A 22,887-nucleotide genomic window follows, 5' to 3' on the forward strand; every position below is an offset into this window, starting at 1 on the left:
AAGACAATACTTCAGAGGCTACAAATATTATAGGAATAAAGGCAACACTGTGGACAATCTTTTATTGTGTATAATACACATAAAACTATCTTGGCCTTTTTAAAGTGTACAGTTCAGTGGTATTACATTTGTAATATTGTACATCACTACCATCCAGCTACAAAATCTTTTCATCTTGCAAAACTGAAACTATACCCATTAAACAATAACGTTCCACCCCCCCTCCCCCTGCACCCTGGGCAACCACCATTCTACTTCTGTCTCTATTATTTCAACTGCTCTAAGTACCTCATAAGTGGAATCATACAGTATTTATATTGTTGTGAATGGTTTATTTTACTTAGCATAATGTCCTCAAGGTTCACATTAAAACATACATCAGAATTTCCTTCCTTTTTAAGGTTGAATATTCCCTGCATTTATAGACCGCATTTTTCTTATTCATTCACCCCTTAATGGACACTTGGGTTGCTGTCACATTTTAGCTATTATAAATAGTGCTCTGTCCCAGCTGGTTTGGCTCAGTGGATAGAGCATTAGCCTGCAGACTAAAGGGGTCCGGGTTCAATTCCAGTCAAGGGCATATGCCCAGATTGGGAGCTCAATCCTCAGTAGGGGGCATTCAGGAGGCAGCTGATCAATAATGATTCTCCATTATTGATGTTTCTATCTCTCTCTCCCTCTCCCTTCCTCTCTGAAATCAATAAAATATATTTTAAAAATTAATAAATAATGCTGCTACAAAAATGGGTATACAAATATCTCTTTGACACCCACATGTCTATTGTTTTGCATATATACCCAGAAGTGGAATTGCTGGTTAATTCTATTTTTAATTTTCTGAAGAACTGACATACTGCTTTCCACAGTGGCTGTACCATTTTACAATTCCCATAAGAAGTGCACAAAAGTTCCCATTTCTCCACATTCCCATCAACATTTGTCGTTTATTTTTTATTTATTTATAGTAGCCATCCTAATGAGTGTGAGATGGACTGTCTTGTAATTTTGACTTGCATTTCCAATGCAATTTTATGTTACAAAATTCAACATCTTAGTGAAATGGGCCAATTCTTTGAAAGATTGTATTCACTAGGGCTGACATAACAAAGCACCACAAACAAGGTGGCTTAATCAATAGAATTTTTCCCTCACAATTCTGTAAGCTAGAATCTGAGGTCACGGTGTGGACAAGGTTGATTTCTCGAGGCCTCTTCCTGGCCTGTAGCTGACCAACTTCTTCCTGTGTCTTCATATGCCCTTTCTGTGTGCACGTCCGTGTGCTCGTCTCCTCTTTTTAGAAGGGCACCAGTCTTATTGGATTAGGGCCCAATCTCTGAACTCAGTCACATTGTGAAGAACTGAGGGTTAGGACTTCAACATTAGAATTTGGGGGGGACAATATTCAGCCCATAACAGATACAAACTACCAAACCTCACTCAAGAGGAAGAAGGTACAATATCTAGCCCTGAATTTATTACAGAAATTGAATTCATCGTTTAAAACCTTCCCATAAAGAAAACTCCAAGCCCACATATCTTCACTGGTTAACGCCACCAAACATTAAAAAAAAAAAAAAAGTAGTACCATGTCTACACAAACTCCTCCAGAAAATGGAGATGGTGGAACACTTCTCAACTGATAACCAAAACCTGACAAGAAAAAATGCTACAGAACAATATCCCTCATACGTAGATGCAAACATCTTAACCAAAATCTTAACAAATTAAGCCCATCAATATACAAATGGGTAACACATCATGACCAAGTGGGTTTATCCTAGGAATGCAGAGTTGGCTTAATATTCAAAAGTCAAGCAATATAATCTATCATATTAATAGACTAAGAAAACTATATGATCATATCAATACCTTTGATGCTATATAATTTACTACACATACAGAAGGTGTTAAATTTATTCAATGAATAAAGGATAGTCTTTTCAATAAATGGTATGGGATCAATTTGGTGTCATATGGAAAATAACTCAAAGTTATTTTCACCCTTACCTCATAGCACATGTAAAATAACTCAGTTATTTTACTCGAGAGTTAGAACTATAAACTAGTAAAGAGCAGAAAATACAGGAGAAAATCTTTGTAACACTAGGTTAAGCAACAATTTTTATAATAGTTTTATTAATTTTTAGAGAGGAAAGGAGAGGGAGAGTGAGAAACATCCATCAGCTGCCTCCTCCATACCGGGATTGAGCCCACAACCCAGGCATGTATCCTGACTGGATATTGAACTGGCAATCTTTCAGTGCATGGGTAGACGTCCAACCAACTGAACCACATTGGCCAGGACAAGCAACAATTTTTTACTTAGGATACAAAAAAATGCAAACTATTAAAAATGATGACTTGGACTTCATTAAAATAAAAACCTTTTTGCTCTTAGAGAAAATTAAAATATAAGCCACAGACAATATTTATAAAACATATCTAATATAATAATAGAGGAATATGCAAATTAGCCAGGACACCATAACGTCATGACCTATCTACAAGCAGTGGAGAGCTACAGGAGGGCGGGGCAGCGGGCGGTGAGCTACAGGAAGGCGGGGCAGTGGGCGGAGAGCTACAGGAGGGCGGGGCAGCAAGCTATGAGCAGCAGATAGCTACCAGTGGCAGTGGGCAGGGTGGCCAGCTTAGGCAAGCAGCAGTGAGCTACTCTCGCACGGATCCGTGCACAGGGCTACTAGGATCTAATAAAAGATTTGTATCCACATTATATAAGGAGCTCTTATAACTCAGTAACAGGGAGCAAACAATTCAGTTTTAATTAAACTTTTTTATACGACTTAATTGTATATTTGCATGCAGTTGTAAGAACTATATCCCACATGGCCTTATCCAGTTTCCCCGAATGACAATGTCTTATAAAACTATATTACAAGGCCAAACCAGGATGTTCACATGGGTACAGTCCAAAGACAGAACATTTCTGTCGCAAGAATCCTGTTTTCTCCTCCTGGGGCCCTGTTAAGATGCATTCAGAATCGTGGGATCGATGTTCATTCCATGTCGCCTAAAACAAATTCAAAAAGTACATTTTTGCCCTTTGTTCTACTTTCTTAGAAGAATTCCCAGGCCTTGTGTCCAAACTTATTACTTTACATTTCAGCTGTGTCCATTCTGCTATTCAGCCCATTTTTGAGGTTTTATATAAGCAATATTTGGTATTTTCTAAATATCTCATTTTTATTTTATTTTATTGTTTAAAGTATTACAGATAGTAGTACATATGTCTCCTTTTTTTCCCCCCATTGACCTTCCCCCAGCCTCCCCTACACCCCGGCACATGACCTTATCCACCCCCAGTGTCTTGTGTCCACTGGTTATGCTTATATGCATGCATATAAGTCCTTCAATTGATCTATTACATCCCCCAACACTCCCCAGCCTTCACGCTGCAATTTGACATTATGCTTATATGCATGCATACAAGTCCTTTGGTTGATCTCTTACCTCCCCCCCGCAACACTCTGATTTTTTTAGTTTGTTACTGTATCACAGTAGCAATAGCCCCCCTGCCCTCTTAAAGTTATTCGTTTAAAGTCTTTGTTTGGCCCATGAGCTCCATTTTACGTCGTGTCAGTTCTTACATTTGTAGTTTGCGGCTCTTTTCATGTGGTTGGTTTTCCTGTTGGATCACAGCAGATGGTCCCAAGCAGTCATTTGCAGCCTTCCTGCATGCGCGAGTGAAGAGGCAGTGTGTGCCTGGGACAGGAGGTGCCCACCTCCCACTGCAGGGCATGAGGGTGCCCTGCGCAGCCCAGATGCCTGTGTCCCACCCACTGCACAGCCCAACAGCAGGGAGAGCCCAGACGGCTGGATCTCCATGGCCAAGGTGGGCTTAGGGACAGAGGTCAAGGTCAGCTGGCAAGTGACCCTAGACAAATAACTTCATGTGAACCTTAATTTCCTCATCTGAAAAAATGGGGATACTCCCAGCATGCAAAGCCACAGTGAAGGTTAAATATTATTTCGTAACTAGAGGCCCGGTGCACGAATTTATGCACCAGTGGGGTCCTTCGGCCTGGCCTGCGGGATCGGGCCAAACATCCCCCAAGGGGTCCCAGATTGTGAGACGTCTCAGGCCAGGCCGAGGGACCCTACCAGTGCATGATTGGGGTTGGGGAAGGACATGGGAGTTTGGCCAGCTGGGGAGGGACTATGGGAGGGCTCCAGGGCATATCCGGCCCATCTTGCTCAGTCCCAATTGGCCAGACCCCAGCAGCACGCTAACCTACTGGTCAGAGCGTCTGCCCCCCTGGTGGTCAGTGCATGTCATAGTGAGTGGTTGAGCGGCCTTAGCATATTATTAGCATATTATGCTTTGATTGGTTGAACGGACGACTGGACAACTGGACACTTAGCATATTGGGCTTTTATTATATAGGATATCTGCAAGATGCCCAGCAGAGGACCCAGGACACAACAAACACACTATAGGCAGCTGTAATTACTTTTACTTTGTCACTTAAACACTCCTGCCGTATGATTCAAAGTGTACTCTAGCAAACTGTGCTTGAGACTAATGAATGGTAACACTCTGTTCTCCAACTTTAGACTGATTTTTCTTTAGGTTGCCTCACCATGGCCAGTATTTCTGGGTCTGCTCCGTGGAAGGCTCATGTCTCCTGTATTCTCCTGTAAGACTCTTCTTCCTTCAAACAACACCTCCTCCTGCTCCCATAGCCCTCTGCACTAACGTGTAACTCAGTGAATAAACTGCAGGTCTCCCAACTGGATGCCTGACCTGGAAGAGCCAGTGGCAGGCAGATGCACCTCTTCACCCCGGGCCCAGCATCTAGCACCGAGGAGGCGCTCTGAGACGTGCATAGGTGCATAAATGATTTGCAGAAAACAAACAATCCCTCCTGTGCCACTGCTCCCCCAGCAAAACCAACAGAAGGCTGAAGGGTGGAGATACCAACAGATCTGCAAGCTCAGTGAAGGGCTAGTTTACCCTCTACAGTTTAGCTTTTCCTCTTCTCAGCTCATGCCTTCTCTAAACCATCTGACTCTCCCCTCGATTTTACAACAGGAAATGAAAACAGACAATCTCTCTCAAGCATTTTTTATTTCTGTCATTTGGTGTTCTGGTTTGGTACACAGGCGCTGTGGCTGTATCTCACACTCATCATGACACACTCCATAAATCAGCACAAGATAAATCACCAGGCACGGTTTTGCTTCACCTGGTTGTCACACTGAAGTCTCTATTTCTAAGAGCACAAAAGATAGCAGTCCTTGAATCTACAGATGAACAAGGACAGGGTGAGTGGCAGCCAGATCTACCAGGAAGTGAGAGACCAAAGTCAGGCTCTGGGGTGCTGTCTGCAGACAGAGGTGGGAAAAGCTACACAGAATCTCCAGAAAGGCCAGGGCAGCTGGGGAAACACTCCTGACTGCATCCCTCCTGTCACCTCCTCTGCTTTCTCAGTCCTAACAGATTCTGGAATAAACATGAGGGCCCACGGAGGCATAAGACCAAAGCCAGTGGTGCCTGCTCTACGGCCTCGATCGCTGCGTGAGTGTATTTTACCCTGGGGCCTGACAGACCCTCCCCAGCCCCAGCCAGCCCCGTGGGAAGACCCAGGCAGGCCCTGCCCAGCGCTAAAATGTCTTGCCCTCAAAGGCCTTCAGATTGAAGGCAGTATCCAGAAACTTCTTCAGAGACACCAGGTGAGCGTTCCTGTTTCCCGTGGCCGGTGCAGCCGCTGGGTCACGGCCAACATACCTAGGGGAGGAGAGACAGTGAGGGGAGGGCTGGGCTGGCCTGGCCGCTAGCCCAGGGCTGCACGGGGTCTGATCCCTCTCGTCCTGCTATAGAGATGAAGAGCCCAAGGCACCACGAGGCAAAGTTACTGGCCTAAGGCCAAAGGCGGGAGAGCTGAGAGCTCGGGAGGTGCCCTAGGTCAGTTCTGGCTGCAGAAGGTTTTGCTCCATGAGGTGGTGCTGATGGGGGTCCCTGATGGGGAAGCTGACCTGTCCCCAGCGGTCACAGAGCCAGCAGGAACTATGGTTCCCAATGTGGCCAGAGAAGGGCAGTGGCCAGTTCTCGGTAACACACCAAACGGGCCAGGCAAAGCCAGGACGGGCCTCGGGCCCCCACCCTGCAGGCCCTGCAGAGTGAAGGGTAGGTGGCTGGCTTCCCTGCACCCAGCCTTGTACCATATGGGCCGTGTCCGTTTCAGGATGGTCATGAAGCGTGGATTGATGTAGTCATAGTAGCCCATGTTCTTGTGCTCCTCCTGGCACCACACCAGCTCTGCGCCTGGGTACTTCTCCGCCTCTCTCTTGATCAGGTCGAAGGGGAATGGGGAGATCTGGGGCAGACAGGAAGAAAGGGCAGCGTAGCCCCGGGGAACGAGACAACACAGCTCCCTCGGGCCCAGATCTGACCAGGCCAGGCACACTGCCCAGGGGGCTGGCTATTTGACCTCGTCCATCTCTCCAAGGAGGCGTACCTGCTCCAGGCGCGTAATGGCCACTTGGTCATCCAGGCACTGGTTGCTCCGCTCCTTCACCAGGTCATAGTACACCTTTCCTGTGCAGAAGATGAGCCGCCGTACCTTCTCAGGAGCCCGAGCCGCGACCCCATCCTCAGGAATGACCCGCTGGAAGCTGGTCCCTGGAGACCAACAGGGCATGGAAGAGGCATCAGCTCCTGGAGGGGCTGGAGCAGCCGGGGAACCAGGCCCGCGGCCCTGGCACCCGCAGGCTCCCCTTGGCCACTAAGACTAGCCCAGGTTTAGATCTGCGGCTGCACTAGGTACCTCTCAAGCCAAATGATGGAGAAGATGACAAATGAAACCTGAGATGTCACAGGGAAAGAAGTGAAGATGGGAACCAGAGCCAAGGGCAGAGCCCAGGAGCATCACCGTTCAGGGGCAAGAGGGGTCCAAGGGGAAAGCCCCTGGCGGGGAAATGAAGGTAATGTCGTGCCCCTCTCATGAGCTCGGTCCCTGAAGCGGAGCTGCTCCCCATCCAGCCCCGCCCATCGCTGTGTGCACTGTAGTTACCCATCACCTAGCGAAGGGTGAGCAGCTGTCTCCAGAGACCACCACACATCCCTCCCTCCCTTAGCCCCGCAACCAAGCCCCCAAGTCCTAAGTGCTGTCCGTCTTCCTTCCTGAGCTCACATCACGTGCCCGGCAGCAGGCCAAGCACGCTGCAAAGTTCTCTGGGAAAGCTGCCGTGTCCTGGCATCCCAGGGAGCACAGTGAGCAGAGAGGGAACAGGCTGCCAGGCCCCACCAGAGAAGAGCCAGCACCGGGCGTCAGCCCAGCCGGCCCAGCCCAAGGCCAGAGCTCAGAACTGCCGGCTCAGACCTGCCCTCACCACGGGGACACCCAAACACACGCTGTCCACGCTGCGGAGACCCTTCCTGGCCAGACCACTTTCCAGGCAGCTCTACTCTGCCAGCCTCAGGGCCCCACACCTGCACTCCCTGACCCTCCACTGGCTCACATCTCAATTCCGACACCTAGTCCTTCAGGCGCTTTATTAGACTGACCCCTGACTCCAGGTAATGAGGCTGAGAGCTCAGGAGGGGACACTGCGTCCCCAGAGACAGTCATGTCTGTTTGGCTCATGAGTGGGGAAAAAAGTATTAATGAATCAGTGATATTTACTTTCCTGCAAACGAGGCAGACCTCTACCCAGCCTCCTGCCTCTCAGCTCCCCCAGCACAGCCAGGCCAGCCCTGCTGGGACCAGTGCACCCCTGTCCCTGGTGCTGAGCCCAGTCCAGCTGGCCACCCGCCACCTCCCCACCCAGCCACGGGTGGGGACCAAGTGGGAGTTGCTGCAGAGCCACAGACTGTGTGAGCTCTGAGTTAGTCACAGAGTCCCAGGAGCAGAGGCCGCACCGGGCCCCAGCCTCCCGTCGCTGCCCAGCATGCCCCGGCACCTACCAGATACCATTTGGTCAAAGCTGGACTTGGCCTTCGGGTGCCTCAGCAGAGACTTGGGAGTGAAGATGATCAGCTGGAAGGGAAACACGTGCCGAGCTGCCAGCTGCCCCCGGGACAGGCTCCGGGTCTGCCCCGTGGCTGCGGCCGCGACCAGGGCAGGTGGCTCACCGGCTTGCGGAAGGGCAGCAGGATCTGCCGGCGCAGCACGTGGAAGTAGTTGGCCGGCGTGGAGCAGTTGACCACGATCCAGTTGCAGTCGTAGAGCTGCCTCACCTCGAAGTCCTCCGAGAACGCCTGGGAGGACAGGGTGTGGCTGGGAGGTGGCCCCTGGTGCCCAGGCCCTGACCCAGGGGAAGGCAGGTGCACTCACGGGGTAGGCATCCGAGTCATCATTGCTCATCTGCAGGAACCTCTCGGGCCTCGCTGAGGAGTGCTCCGGCCCCTAAAAGCAAATGCCAGGCGTCCAGGTTGGCCGAGGGGAGGGGACGTCACACAGGACAGAAGCCTGGCTGTGCAGGGACCAGGTCTCGGGAAAGAGAGTGGAAGGCTCTGGGACAAGGTGCCCTCACTCTGGAGCCCAGACCACAGGAAAGACCCAGAAAGCGGGAGTGGGGTCGGGAAGGCATCCTCAGAGGGACCTGGGGAGCCAGCACGTGTGGGTGGGCGTGAGGGCCAGGCCGAGGCCTGTCCCCAGCATATCCGACCCAGTGGCTGCTGCTCGACCCAGACACAGCTCCGCGGCCCACAGGTTAGCCACTGGCCCTGAACCGAGCCCCAGGATGCAGACACTTGTTTCCTCATTTTACAGATGAAGATGGTGAGGGGCAAAGAGATTAAGAAACAACCCCAAGATCCGTCAGCCAGAAGGACAGATGTGACCCAGAGCTGACTCCCCGCCCACCTGGGCCCAGGGGCTGCTCTGCTTCACGGGAGCAGACAGCTCAGGGACCTCCAAACTCGCTCCCGTGCAACAGGGGTGACCTGTCCCACGGCCGCCACCCGCCCCTCCCTTAGTGGGGACTCACCAAGGACCCAGTGCCACAGGCTCCAGCCAGGCCACCCCAACCCTCCTCACCCAGCCTGGCTCAAGCTCCGCCAGGAAGAAGCCCTGGCAGCTGGTGACCCTGCGCAGGCCACGCCCCTTCTCCCCTCAGGTGTGAAATGGAAACAGGACTGAGGCAGGTCCTTAGTGAGGACTCGGCAGGGTTTACAGGGCATGAAGTGCTCAGCACAGTGAGTCCTGGCTCTACACAGCCACGCGGCGGTGCCAGTAGTGACCAGCTCCTTACTGGACCCGAGCCGAGTGGGCCCTCAGGGATATCCCCTGCAGCTCAGCCAGCGTCGCACAGCCAGCCCGCCCTGCTCAGCACTCCACTGCTCAGCCTGCACGTCTGCCCTGCCCCTGGGAGGGGACCGGAAGGCAGGCAATGCTGCACAGATCGGGTTCAAGTCCAAGCTACTAGCTGAGTGACCTTGGACAAGCTAGTCCACACCTTTGTGCCTCAGTTTATCTGAAAAATGGGAACAGGACTCACTTCATTACATTGCTGGAACAAAGAGTTGTGAGACTGGAAGAGTTGATACACAGAGAGCGTTTGAAACAGAGCCTGGCTCGTAGCAGGCTCCGAGGTGTCAGCTACTTCTACCGCTAGTGACTAGTGTCATTTCAGCCGCAGCCACCCAGACCTATGCAGCCCCCCCTAAGCAGACCCCCGTGTTCCATGGGCCCAGAAGGTGCATAGGTGCATACACTCCAATGATGCATGTGGCCAAGGCCCCCGCCCCCGCAGGCCTGCCAGAGCCCCGGCCCCAGCAGCACTCACCATGCCCTCCATGCCATGGGGCAGCAGAAGCACGATGCCATTGTGTCGGACCCACTTGGCCTGGCCGGTGCTGATGAACTGGTCGATGATGCACTGGGCCGTGTTGTGAAAGTCGCCAAACTGAGCCTCCCAGAGGACCAGGGCGTTGGGGCTGGCCATGGCATAGCCCAGCTCGAAGCCTAAACAGAAGAAACCAAGACAGCCTGCCACACTGTCCCCCGTGCCAGTGGCTCCGGTCAAGCCCAGCCCTTTCTCACACACCTTCCCTGCCCCACCACCCCTCCCGCCAGGCCAGGGGGAGCAGGACTCCTTGGGGCCCACGATCTTGCTTCCTGGGAACTGAGGACACTCGAGGGGCGCCCTCAGCCGTAGCTGCACATGACTAGCTCAGCCTCATCGAGCCAAGTCCAAAGATTCCCTGGGGAGGCAGCAGGGGCCATCTACCAAGAGGAGCCCCCAAAACAGGTGCAGGGCTGCTGAGGGGGAGGGGCAGGAGCTGGCCCCTGGGGGTCCTGCCTCTAGGAGGAGGCAGTGAGGGAGGAGGCCAGCTCAAGATCAAGCCGAGGGAGAGAATGCAGGGTCCACAGTCTGGGGAGCCCTGAGCCCAGGGAGGGGAACTTGAGACAGGGCTGCGGGGTGCAGTGTTGAGGGGAAATGACGGTCAGGAAAGTGGGCGGGCCAGGCCAGGCTCAGGGTCAGCCGGTGGCTATGCCCACAGTGGACTCTATTGGGTTTTCTGGTCCCACTGGGCTCAGGAACAGGGCTCTGGTAGCCAAAGAACCGCGCCGCCTCCCCCTATATCCCCAGGCAAGCAGGAGCCCCCCGCTGGACTTCAAGTGCCATTGTGGCCTCAGCATCCCCATGACTGTGCCAGGACCCAGGTCCACCCCAGGGGCCTCTGAGCCTCTCAGTCCCTCCTGGGCCCAGACCAGCCCTGCCCTCTCAGCCACAGGCCCCGTCCATGGTCACAACGACAGGGCACCTCAGTATGCAAGCCCCTCTTTGGTCCCCAGGCATCCCAGGCCCGCCTGACCTGCCTGGAGAGTCTGACCCACCCAGGACGCCATACTCCGAGAGGGAGCTGTTGCACACGGTGTACGGGGCCTGGTCAGGCCAAAGGTGGTTCATGGGGACACATGTCCTCCGGTCAACTTCCTGGTCGTGGAGAACGTGGTGCCGGTGACTGGAGACAAACAGAGCAGGAAGGATGGGGAGCAGGAGGCGGGCAAGCCCTCATCACTGTGCCCGGAAACCTAAGAGTCCCACAGGACAGTGACACCGCGGCCCTGGAGAGCCAGGGCGACCGGTCCCCTCCTCCAGGCAGCCCCCCAGCAGTGCCCCCACACCACACAGGCCTGGGTCTCAGCTTCTACCTCAGAAAGGTCCCTGAGAGACCGGCCTCAATGACCTCCCCAACCAAGTGCTGGGTGGAGCCCGAGACCCCGAGACCCCAAGACAGTGCCACACCCCTGGGGCACTCTCCCTGCCCAGGTCCACAGGAGGTACTACCTACACAATGAGGGGACCGCCTGGCTGACCCCCACTCCCAAGGAGGACTAACACGCAGCTCAGGGGGCAATGGAGCTGGACCAGGGCCAGCACTGACGAGCCCCTGGGACCCAAGAAAGCCGCCACGGTTCCATGACTCACCAGCATGGCAGTGACCACGTGACGAGCCCCAGGGACCCAAGAAAGCCGCTCATCGCATCCCGGATGCCACGGTTCCATGACTCACCAGCATGGCAGTGACCACATCGGGTCCAGAACCTTTGGGCCCAAAGAGGAAATGAGGTGGGGACACTGACAAGTGCAGTCCTGTCCCTGGGCTCAAAAACTCAAGGAAAACAGCAAATGGGGAGGCTGGCTGGACAGCAGTTCACACGCACCGTGAGGCCACAGATGACCCAGGCCTAGGCCAGGCGGTCTGCTCTGCATGCTTCTCCCCTGGGGTCAGAGAGGTGGCCCAGGGTCCCCCTGATGACCTGGCCCAAGGGCAGGGGCTGGGGTGCTGATGGGGTTACCAGTGATGCCCCCGCCAGACAAGGGCCCTCCTTGGGCTCCTCAGAAAAGGCCCAGGAAGAGGAGGAAGGGCCAGCTCCACCCCAGAGCTCCCGCGATGACGCTGGGGTCCCCAAGCACAGCTGGCCCCTCAGCTGCCTCACAGGCTCAGTGCTGACAAGGCTAATGTGCACGAGGCCTGGGTCGGAGCCCCTGCCCTCACCTGAACGTGCCCCTCTCCACGTCCTGCCCGCTGAGCCGCACGTGGATGCCCTCCTTGAGCAGGGAGCCGAAGGCCATGTACTCCGCCAGCGCCCAGTCTACCTCCCGCTTCTTGGTCATGTCCGCACGGCCCCACAAGATTCGAGAGAGGCCTACAGGAGGAAAGGGCCAGCCTGAGGTAGCCAGGACTGGGCCACCCTGCCCAAAACAGCCAGAGCCCAAGGGGCCGGGGCCAGGTGTGTGTGTACTCAGTGCACACGTCTCCCACTGAGCCGGCCCTGGAAGGGCCCTCCTCCAGCACAGCCCTCCAGCCAGTACAGTGGGCGGCCTCCCTCCCGTGGAAGGAGCAGGTACCGGTGGGCGGGTGCCGGCACTGCGCACACCTGTACGCCTGGGGTGGGGTGCGTCCTCCACCGCCCATGGGTGGACTGTCCCAACTCTCCAGATGGAGACAGGAGCCATAGAGGGAAGTCATTTACCCACAGTCACAGCTATAAGATACTTGAATTTGAGCCCCAGTGCCCAGGCCAAGCTGGGCTCCTGGGGGCTCTACAGCTGCACAGGCCCCGTGACATGCACACAGAGCGGTGCCTCAGGACACCTGGGCCTCCAGCACACTGTGGAGGAAACCCTCGGAGCACCCACAGGCTGGTCAGAAGGGGCGCAGGTGCCCACCACCTCCAGGGGGCTCTCCAGGGGCCCCAAGTAGAGGCCACAGCCACAATTTACAGCCAGCGACCACCCCCTAGCCCAGGCTCACCAGGAGCAGCAGGGTCACTCTGTCATCCATGCAGGCTGCTGGCAAGCCCAGCGTTCCTGCCCGGTAGGCCAGGCCCAGCGCTCCTTCCACAGGAAACCCTGCTCCCCTGCTCTCCGGCCTGCCCCAGGGATCGACATCAGTCTGGTCTCTAGAACCCACCGGGAGTGTGGCACCACCTCAGCCCACCCTGAGAGGAGCTAGCATCAAGGGCACCTCCCGGGGTGCAGACAAGGCTCCAAGAGCCCAGCCGACCCACCAGGGACAGTGGGGATGCAGGCCAGGCCTCCCGGACCCGCGATGCCATCGCTCTTGGGGCAAGACAGCAGGGACCGTGGCCCACGCTGCAGCCCGCACAGCAACCTCACCCGTGTGGATTTTAAAGTCCTCCAGGGGCACAGAGCTCGCCACGTTGCCGATGTGGGTCAGCACGTCCTCAGAAATGCCCGTGGTTGGACAGGTCATGCTCTTGGGCTCCCCATCCACGGTGAAGAAGCCTGAGAAGCAGAGACTCTGTGCACTTCGGGAGGCGGTGGGGCCTCAGATCCCCGCCAGCCTGCGCCCCCAGCCCAGTCTTCCTGGGCCCACCTGCTACCTGAAGACTGAGCCCAACCTCAGGACTGCGGCAGCTGACGTCACAGCTCCAGCTCCTACACCTGCTACCATCCTTCCCTGGGCCCTTGCGAGAGCCACCCCAAGCCCAGGGCCATCTAGCTCTACCCAGGGAGCCGCTGACCATCCCTCTGTCCCCAGCTCTCTCCACTTTGGTGTCCACCGGCCCTGCTCAGCCCTTTCTCTCCAGAGGTTGCTGGTCACGGGTACTTTGAGGGCGGTGCCTCCCAGCCTTCAGGAATCAGCCCCACAGCCTCGGGGCCTCGGGGCAGAGTCGCTCAGTCCTGGCCCAGTGCCAGGAGCAGTGTCAGCCCACGCCCGCCGCTCACCGGGCCAGGGGGAGTCCAGCCAGTGCTTTATATGCAGGATCTTTTTATCTTTGGACCTGCCGTACGCCTCCTCACAGATCCGGTCGTATTTGGCGATTTCTTCCTGGAATCAGAGTGAAGGCAGGGACACTGTGAGCAGCCAGAGCCCAGGTCAAACTGGACTCGAAAGTCAGTCCCCCTCACCACGTTCTAGAACTCTCTCTGCTGGCCTGCAGGGGCCTTGTGGCCAGAGACCAAAGTCTCAGAGTTCAGGGGGATCCCATTCAGCAAGGGACTTGGGGGAAAGTCGGGAGACTGACAGTCCTTGCTCTCAGAGCCCCCTCGAGGCGGGAGGACCAACACATCCACAGATAACTGAGGGGACAAGCCCGTCTCAGGGGGTTGCTGCATCCCACCAAGCTGTGTATGTCTTTGGCCCTCTGTCCCCCTTGTAACTGGAGGCTGTTGGGGACAAGGGCCATATTGGCTGCTTCTGTAAATCACCAGGTCCCAGCACTGGGCCAGCAACATCAGCGACTTCCCCAGGGTCCCGGCTCTGAGGAGGCGGACCCCAGGTGCTCACGAGGCCCGCCACCACGCACCTCGAACTCCTGCAGGGTGACCGTGTCCTCGGCGATGAGCTTGTCTGCGTACCTCTTCAGCACGGGCACCTGCTTGTGGATCTGCTTGTACATGAGCGGCTGCGTGAACATGGGCTCATCCATCTCGTTGTGGCCGCGCCGGCGGTAACACACCTGCAGGGACAGCGAGGGAAGGGGGCTTGGTCCCTGTGCCCAGGCAGTGCAGGCTTAGTCACTGCACAGCTGGGGCACATCTGCAGGGCACACTCTTCCAGGCCCCTGAATGCCCCCCGGCCCCCCTCACTGACTGTCCCACGTTTTGCTCTTGGTAGCACTGAATCTTGTCTCCCAGGACTCCCAGCCCCGACTGCTTGGCACAGCCAGGACAGGCTGCACACCCCGGCCCCGGCCTCAGCCCCAGACCCACCAGGTCCACAACCACGTCTTTATTGAAGGTGTTCCTCCACTCGGCCGCCACGCTGCACACGTATATCACAGCCTCTGGGTCATCCGCGTTCACGTGGAAGATGGGCGCATTGACCACACGGGCCACATCGGTGGGGTACGGTGAGGAGCGGGCCATCCGAGGGTCAGTGGTGAAGCCAATCTGCAGGAGCAGGAGGAAGCGGCAGTGCCGTTTACCTAGAGCTAGACCCGTGGTCCAGGAGGCCGGGAGGTCTTTGCCTCGAGGTCCATCAGGTGTGCCCAGGAGGCATGTGGGACGGGAAGGGATCGCTGGTGAGCGGCCCCAAGAGCAAACAGCAGCGGGTGCCATGGGGGTGCCCGCTCTTCTCTGCCATCATTTCATACCGTGGCAGTGAGGAGCACGGGCCCGGGTAAACCCGTCCCACCAGTTACTAACTGTACAACCTCGGCAAGGCATTTAAATTCCCAAACGCTGCTTCCTCGTCTATGTAAAGGTCTCCTTAATCCCGACATCACAGGGTTATTCTGTGAAGATTAGGTGACTGAGTGCAAATACTGCAGCTAACCCTGGGCTGCCCGGGCTCAGGGAAGAGCTGCTATCACAGCTGCCGGAAGCGAAGGCTGTGAGAGCTGCGCGCTAAGGTTGACTGCCACATGGAGCTACAGGCAGCATCTCACCACGTGTCCAGCCTCTGAGCTCGTTACCCTGTGCTCCTTTGTCCTGACAACTTTCTCCAGGATGACAGACAGACAGACAGATAGACACGGTAGATAGATGGATGGATCTCCTGGTTTCACAGACAGGCACCCAAGGCTGGGAGAGCCAGCAGCCTGCCTGAGGTCGCACACTGGGACACGCGGCAGTGGGATCAGAACCAGGATGGTCTCACTCTTCCCCTCAAAGTGCTGCCTGGATTCAGGGATGGGATGCTGACGAGGCCGGGCATGCAGCCAGACCCTCACCTGGTTGTTGACAACCACATGCACGGTGCCGTTGGTGGTGTAAGAGGGCAGGTCACTCAGGTGGAAGGTCTCATAGACCACACCCTGGCCGGCGAAGGCAGCATCCCCATGGACCAGGATGGACATGACCTGCAGAGCAGAGGGCGAGCTGAGAGGAGCCCCAGGCCCCAGCCTGTGGACCCCAGCCCTGCCCCCTGCACCGCAGACTCAGGGCCCAGCCCTCAGAGCTCACCCCTCAGGACCCAGGGGAGCTCACCTTCTTGCCCTGGGCGTCCCCGCGGTAGAACTGCTCGGCCTTGGTCTTCCCCTGCACCACAGGGTCCACGGCCTCCAGGTGGGAGGGGTTGGCCACCAGGGAGAGAGTGATGTTTCTGTTCGTGACCCGGTTGATCCTCTCATGGTACATGCCCAGGTGATATTTGACGTCTCCAGAGCCCTGGGGTTGAGGTGGACCGTGATGAACCCGGCCCTCCCGCCTCAGACAGGGAGACAGACAGACGGACAGACAGATGCAAGGCCAGTGTGGCTGAAACGGTCCCTGGATTCTGCTCTAGAAAGGCTTGTGCTGGGCCTGACCTACACCCTCTTGCTGCCGCCGCCTCCCTGCCCTGCACCCTGCCCCTCCTTGCCCTCAGGGTAGCCCTGCATTTCAACCACCGTCCTCTTTTCACAGATGACGGCAGGGTGGACGGGGAGGCCTCAGTAGGAGGCGGCCGGCCAGCAGCAGTGACAGCAGAGACGTGCAGGATGGCTCACTCGCGGGGTGGAGACCGCTCGGCAAACACCAGGCTGGGCCCACTAACTTCCCCGCCACGTGACGGAGCCACAGTATCAGGAAAGCGCGGCATATTTGATGATCCTGGAGCAGGGAACGTCTTTCTACACAATCTACAAACCTCGGAAGCTATGAACGATGAGACAGCTAAAACCTAATACATTTGTCACGGGGGCAGCAAATCCTGCACAACATTAGGGGAAAATCAAGCTGAAAGAATAGTCATAAGACAAATGCAGGCAAAGGGCTAAGTGCTTCCATACGTAAAGCACTTTTTACAAATCAGGGATATACAGCCCAAAACCCCACAGAAAAATGTGCAAAAGCCATGAAGAGAAATTTATAGGGAAAAAAAAAACCATACCATACATGGCTTAAAAACATGAAAAGATACTCAAATTCATAATAAAGAAATATGGTAGAATGCAATCATTTTACACCAATATATTGTCCAAGAGGGAAGGTCAATGAGTAAGGGAGCATGGGGCTCTCCCACACGCCGGGGTGGGCTCCCTAATGTCTGCAACCCTCTGAGCTCCGGCCACGGCATCTGCAACGCACTCAGGCCCATGTCCCGCTGGAAACAGGGCGGCTGGCCGCATATCCCAGGGCTTCCACCACCAGGGGCCTCCTGCCAACACCCAGCCTCTCTCCCACTCCTCTGTGTGTCTGTCCAGCCTCTCTCCCACTCCTCTGTGTGTCTGTCCACTTCAAGGTCTGTCCAAGCCTGGAAACTCCTGGCCCGGTTCCTCCCCAGTCCACCTCCCAAACACCCAGCTCTCCAGGGGCCCTGAGACCTGGGCTTGGTACCCACCTCATCCGCTGCCTCCAGCTTGGGATCAAATTGGCAGAAGATCTGCTCCAGGTCCTTGCGGATGACGTTAGCCAGCACGTTCAGCCTGCCCCTGGAGCCAGAGGGGTGGGCTCTCACCTGGCTCAGAGGCCTTCCCTGACGGGCCCTGCTCCCTGCCCACCGGGCACCTATCAGGATCAGCATGGAGTCTGGGCCCACCCCCTCTCCAGGGAGCCCAAAGGAGGCCCAGCCCTCTCATCCTGTCTCAGTCTTCAAGGCATGTGAGTATCCTGGCCAGCCAGTGCCCCCTCCTCCTCCCAGACACCCCTATACATCTCTGACTCAGGAGGCCCTCATGAGCAGGGAGCCACCAGCCTCATGCAATGCTCACCCTCCCCACCCAAAAGTTGAGCCCAACCCAGTACCTTGGTCCCAATCCGCTGATGCATCACAGTGGCTCAAACTACCCCCACCCCAGCCCAGCAGCATGTTGGAGCAGGACAGAAAAGGAACCAGATGGACCCTAAACCAGGAGTTACCAGAGGACCTGTCCAGAGGAGCTGAGGGAGGTCTGAGGGGCAGGGGTCAGCAGAACAGCCAGGGACCAGGGTTCTCCAGTCCAGCCTGGCCCCCAGCCAGGGGCAGTTTACCCAGGGGTGGGCACCAGCCCATGGGGGTACAGCGCATGACTCATCCCAAAGCTCATCAACAGATGCTAGCCCGACACACACATGCCCCGTCCAACCTCCAGCCCCACGTGGCCTGTGGCAGGGCGGCCCTCGTCCAGGTGGGCCTCTCTCCTGTTCTGTGGGTCCTGGGAGCCAGGGAGCCACCGGCAAAGCCCTACAGCCTCAAAGGCCCCTCAGCGACTATGGAGCCTCGACCAGAACACCCTCAGCTCCCAGGGCCAGAGCCTGCCCAGCACCACCTCCTGACCTGACCACCCAGTCCATCCCCTTCCACAGGGCCAGCCACTCAGACCCGGGGCCAGCTCTGCCTGACCCTCTGACCGGACACTGGGCACTTCCAGGCCCTCAGAGCAGGAAGCCTGTGGTGGGCAGGCTCCCGGCTCCTGGCAGCCAGCTCACCGGAGGCCCTCCACACTCATCAGGATTGCTGAACACCCCACCTGCTGGTGCAGCCCGGCCTGGCCCAACCGAGAGCAACAGGAAGTGGTCAAGGAAATGCTGGGGCTCTGCCCCTGACTGTTCAGCACATTCAGCATGAACCCACCACCTTCATTTGTCCGGGGCTGCATTCCTGTCAGACCACAGGCTCCAGCCCAGAAGTAACTACCCGACTGCCAAGCCAGTCTCCCATCTGTATCAAGGCCACAGGGAAGCAGGCAGTCAGCCTGCAGCCAGAAGAGACCTCCAGATCCAGCCAGGGCCGCCTGGCCAGGCCCCGCCCACACTTCCCTAGGACTGGCCCCTTCAGGGCTCCTTAGCCACAGGAACCTCAAGAACAACGCAACCCTTTCCTAGAATCCTGACCCTCCTGGGAACAGCGGCAACCTGGTGAGACACTGATCTGGGAGCCCTGTCAGGCCCTGGCTCCATGCGCTGTGACCATGTGCTTGGCTCTGTCCGTGATGAGCAGGGATCTGAGAACGTTCCAGGCCACTCTGCCCCTACTCTCGTGTCCCTGCTGATTCCCATCCCTCCCTCCACTCGGTGCCCGGCCCCGAGAAGGAACAGGAGGCCCACCTGTGTGGCATCCCCAGGATGACATTCTCCTCGTGTCCCACTAACAGCCCTGCTGATTCCCATCCCTGCTTCCACCTCGGTGTCCGGCCCCGAGAGAAGGAACAGGCGGGGGAGGACGGAGGCCCACCTGTGTGGCATCCCCAGGATGACATTCTCAATCCCCATCTCACTGGATTTGTCAATGATGGTCTTGAGGGCAGGGATCATGACCTCACAGCCCTCCAGGCCAAAGCGCTTCTCAGAGGACCACTTCCGGGCCAGGAAGTCTTCGAACCTGCGTGGAGAGAGGAGGGAAAGAATGGAGAGGCCGCGGCTCATGGGCCATCCCTGGTGGCTTGGAGCAGGGCGCCCAGAACAGGGGAAGGTGCAGAATCGCCTCCCTCCACATAGTCCGGCACCTGCCTCAGACAGCACCAGCCAGGAGCACAGGTCTGAGGGAGGCGAGAGGTCCTCCCAGCTTAACCAGAAACCTCTGCCTGCACCCTCCTGATCCCAGCTACCACCCTCTCTCCCACTTCCAGGCAAACTGCTCCGGCCCCCTGCACTCCTGTACACACATGCACTGCACATGCCCTCTCACCACACCCAGACCTCCTCACGGCTCCGCTCAAATTCCAGCCCCCACATATTGCTCAGGGCGCCGCGGTGTGCCCAGTGGCTGGGGAGCTGCTCCTCCAGGCCTGGGCACACCCAGCCTCAGAGAAGCCAGCAGCAGAGCCAGGTGGTGCCCCACCAGGGAGGCCCTGCTGTACGCACGCCACACAGGACATCTTTCGGCCCAAACATTCCCACAGCCACTTTCTGCCACTTGTGCCCTCGCTCAGCATGCCTCCTGGAGCCCCTCCCTGGCCACCTGCCCAGCTCTGCCTGAGCACCTGGCCCGATGCTCCTGCTAAGGGCCTCTCCCCAGCGAGGGGCGAGGCCCATGCAGTCCTGCCTTCCCTTGCCAGGCATCCTCCTGGTTTCTCAGTCAGGGCCTGGGCAAGTCGAACAGCCCTGGGCAGGCCCCTCCAGCCACTCGGCTGCGTGGTGGTCTGAGTGCCTGACCTCATGGAGCGCACCAGCCGGGCCAGCAGCCTCCGCTTCTCCTCACTGGAGAACTGCATCACGCCAGGGGTCTCAAACTTCTGCCGAATCCACTGGCACTGCTCCACATCGTTGATGAACATGAACTCCAGGCCGATGTGCTGGCAGTAGGTGCTCTGGGGGTACAGCCAGGAAGAGGGACAAATGCCCCGGCATCTGGAACAGAAAAAGCAGCACCTCCCGCCCCCTGGCAGGCTTGAGAGCTCCATCAGGTGTGGCCCCCACACCTGCCCGTGCTCACCTCCAGGCGCTGAATGATCTCCCGCAGGGAGAGGGTGTGCTCAGAGCCTCCGATGAAGGTGGTCGTGGGCAACTGGAACTCCTTATCCAGGTCAGCCTCCCGCAGGTCATAGAAGGCTGGGCAGAGCCCAGGAGGCACAGAGGAAAGAGGGATCAGGCCCAGGTGGGGCCCAGCAGTATCCCTCCCGCCAGGTCCCGCCTAAGCCCAGGGAACCTGCTGCAGGAACCAGGGAGTGAGAGTCAGAGCCCAGCTGCCACCACGGGAGTGAGCCCGGCAATGTCTCCCAAGCTTGCCGAGCACGGTGCGCCCCTAGGGAAGACGGGAGACGCCCTCGCAGGGACACTGTGCAGATGGGCAAGGGTCCGAGAAAAGCTTCCTGGGCTGCTTGCGGGGCCCCGGGGCCCACTGTGGTCCCACAGCCCCTCACTGCGCACAGGCACCAGCTGGCTCTGGCCTCACCGGGGCGACAGTGAAGGGTACCAACTCTCACCCAATTTATCGATGCTTGTGATTAAGTCTGAGGGTACAAAGGAGTCCAGGTCTGCATCCAGAATGCCCAGGGGGTCCAGCTGCGCCACATGGTGGCCCCGGATCTGGGAGGAGGGAAAATGTCAGGGCAGGGCTAGGACACAGCTGGACAGACCCTCCCCAAGAGCAGGGTTCTGGGACCTGGCCCCCCACCTCGCACTTGAGAACTTCAAGTTTCCACATGTCTCCAGCACCCAGCACCGTGCAGGGGCCTCTAAGCCACTGAGGTGGCAGGAGCTCAACTCCACTCCAAGGACAACACGCAGCTTCGAAACCAGGAAAGGATGCATACACCAAGGCAGTCACTACAGCACTATTAGGAGCTGCGAAATCCTAGCGATTTCCCAAGTGTCCATCACCAGGAGACTGGCACACGCTATGGGAAATCCACAGGGAGGGCTAGAGGCATGAAGAAAGCCCCACCAGCTGCAAGGAGGGATCCCCACAAACAAATCGCAGAAAAGTGTGTGCCCTAAGCGCCCATTGCCTATGAAAGGGGAGCTGCAGTGAGTATATGCATTTGCATATATTTGTATATATTTATAAATGTATACATGCATCAGAATAAATTATAAAATAAGAAAACTATGAAGTCTGAAAAATTATTATCTATGGGGAAAGGACGAAAAAGGGTAGAGTGGCTGGGCTAGAAGCTAGACTTTTAAGGATATCTTGCTTTGAAGACTTGAGCTTGGAATCTTGTGAATATTTTATATCACTATAAAACAAAATTAATTTTTAAAATTGAAAGTAAAACAAAACAAATGAATTAATGCATCCGTTTGGTGGCATGACTCACAGAAAGGAACTATTCCAATTGACTGATAGAATATTCCCTAATGACACACAGAACTGCGGGGAAAGGCTCAGAAATTCATTTCTACTATCAATCAGTGGGGTGGTGATAGAATTGTATTCTAAGGCTGTTGTATGGGGGTTGTAAGAAAATCAAATAAGTCATTGTATTGCTTGCTGTCTTGGAGAACCTCTGTTTTTGTCAACTTTAAAAAGAAATAATGGGCCCTGGCTGGTTTGGCTCAGTAGACAGAGTGTCGGCCTGTGGACTGAAGGGACCCGGGTTCTATTCCAGTCAAGGGCACATGCCAGGGTGGCGGGCTCGATCTCGAGTAGGGGGCGTGCAGGAGGCAGCCAATCAATGATTCTCTCTTATCATTGATGTTTCTATTTCTCTCTCTCCCTTCCTCTCTGAAATCAATAAATATATATATATTTTTAAAAAAAGAAATGGTAGCATAAGGTTGATAAGGTCAAGGGTAAACCCTAAGTCCCACATTAGGCACATATAGAAGCATCAATATAAACCCATAAGTATGTTATGTTTTTTAAAAAATACATACTTCCTGGCTACAACCACGGAAAGGCCCAGAAGTCAAGACCAAAGCAATGGCAGTGACCTGCCAGCACTCCCTGAACTGGCTGGTCCCAGGGCTGAGCAGAAATGCACAGGGTGAGCTCGGGGCACTTTGCCATGACAGGTAGCAGAGAGGAGCTCAAACACCGCGGGCTGAGAGCAAGGACACTCTGAGCATGATAAGCGTAATAGCTACAGCAGGCAGAAAGCGAGCAAGTATGTTGAAATCCACGCATTCACATCACACCAAAAAGATGGAAACCTTCCCTGGACATTTTTGAAGGATGCCAGGGAACCACCTCATAATTTTGAAAATGTATCAATAAAAAGAAAAATCAGACATTGATCTTGCCTTTTCTATACAATTTGTGCCTCAGAAATAAATGGAGTTACAAAAGGCCATTTCTCTTGATAGCAGTATTCCAGGTAATAAACAGAGAAAGACTGAATTAGAATATCACCATTTTTACCACCCCTAATGAATCAATGCGTCCAGGAAGTAACCATCCATAGCTGCTGTCTGATGAAGTGCCATCAGCACCAGGAAGCTGATTTTGAAATAAAAATAGAGTCAGATCTATACTGAATAAAGCTTCTAGAGCTAACTACCGATGTACAGAAATTACATAGGACAAAGGGACAGATGGAGTGACACCAGGGTATGTAATCAGTAGAATCCAGACTCCGGATAATTCTAGAGGACAAACAACCTGGTTTCGAAAGAAAGGAAGGAAGGAAGGAAGGAAGGAAGGAAGGAAGGAAGGGAGGG

At 55.7% G+C, this 22,887-nt stretch overlaps 1 protein-coding gene and 1 long non-coding RNA gene across 3 annotated transcripts in view; both read right to left on the minus strand.

The window, feature by feature from the left end:
- Positions 1 to 2,779: 2,779 nt before the first annotated feature.
- Positions 2,780 to 4,060, minus strand: LOC106724219. Its single transcript, XR_001359965.1, has 2 exons — positions 3,609 to 4,060; positions 2,780 to 3,031 (listed from the first exon to the last, which is right to left on the minus strand). It is a non-coding gene; the product is annotated as an uncharacterized LOC106724219 (long non-coding RNA).
- A 315-nt stretch (positions 4,061 to 4,375) lies between these two features.
- Positions 4,376 to 22,887, minus strand: part of OGDHL (oxoglutarate dehydrogenase-like) — a 28,723-nt gene continuing 10,211 nt past the window's right edge. For both annotated transcript variants that reach the window (XM_005883119.1, XM_005883120.1), the window contains exons 5-24: positions 20,709 to 20,811; positions 20,219 to 20,334; positions 19,939 to 20,093; positions 19,019 to 19,165; positions 17,207 to 17,297; positions 15,874 to 16,053; positions 15,618 to 15,746; positions 14,656 to 14,835; positions 14,250 to 14,402; positions 13,669 to 13,771; positions 13,096 to 13,224; positions 11,972 to 12,122; positions 10,806 to 10,933; positions 9,751 to 9,929; positions 8,298 to 8,369; positions 8,096 to 8,221; positions 7,928 to 8,000; positions 6,480 to 6,643; positions 6,184 to 6,338; positions 4,376 to 5,749 (exon numbers count right to left, since the gene is read on the minus strand). In XM_005883119.1, the coding sequence (XP_005883181.1) occupies positions 5,626 to 5,749; positions 6,184 to 6,338; positions 6,480 to 6,643; positions 7,928 to 8,000; positions 8,096 to 8,221; positions 8,298 to 8,369; positions 9,751 to 9,929; positions 10,806 to 10,933; positions 11,972 to 12,122; positions 13,096 to 13,224; positions 13,669 to 13,771; positions 14,250 to 14,402; positions 14,656 to 14,835; positions 15,618 to 15,746; positions 15,874 to 16,053; positions 17,207 to 17,297; positions 19,019 to 19,165; positions 19,939 to 20,093; positions 20,219 to 20,334; positions 20,709 to 20,811 (2,658 nt within the window). In that variant the 3' untranslated portion in view covers positions 4,376 to 5,625. The remainder of the gene's footprint in view (positions 5,750 to 6,183; positions 6,339 to 6,479; positions 6,644 to 7,927; positions 8,001 to 8,095; positions 8,222 to 8,297; positions 8,370 to 9,750; positions 9,930 to 10,805; positions 10,934 to 11,971; positions 12,123 to 13,095; positions 13,225 to 13,668; positions 13,772 to 14,249; positions 14,403 to 14,655; positions 14,836 to 15,617; positions 15,747 to 15,873; positions 16,054 to 17,206; positions 17,298 to 19,018; positions 19,166 to 19,938; positions 20,094 to 20,218; positions 20,335 to 20,708; positions 20,812 to 22,887) is intronic.

Source organism: Myotis brandtii, unplaced genomic scaffold, assembly GCF_000412655.1.
Source record: "Myotis brandtii unplaced genomic scaffold, ASM41265v1 scaffold766, whole genome shotgun sequence".
Classification (NCBI taxonomy): Eukaryota; Metazoa; Chordata; class Mammalia; order Chiroptera; family Vespertilionidae; genus Myotis; species Myotis brandtii.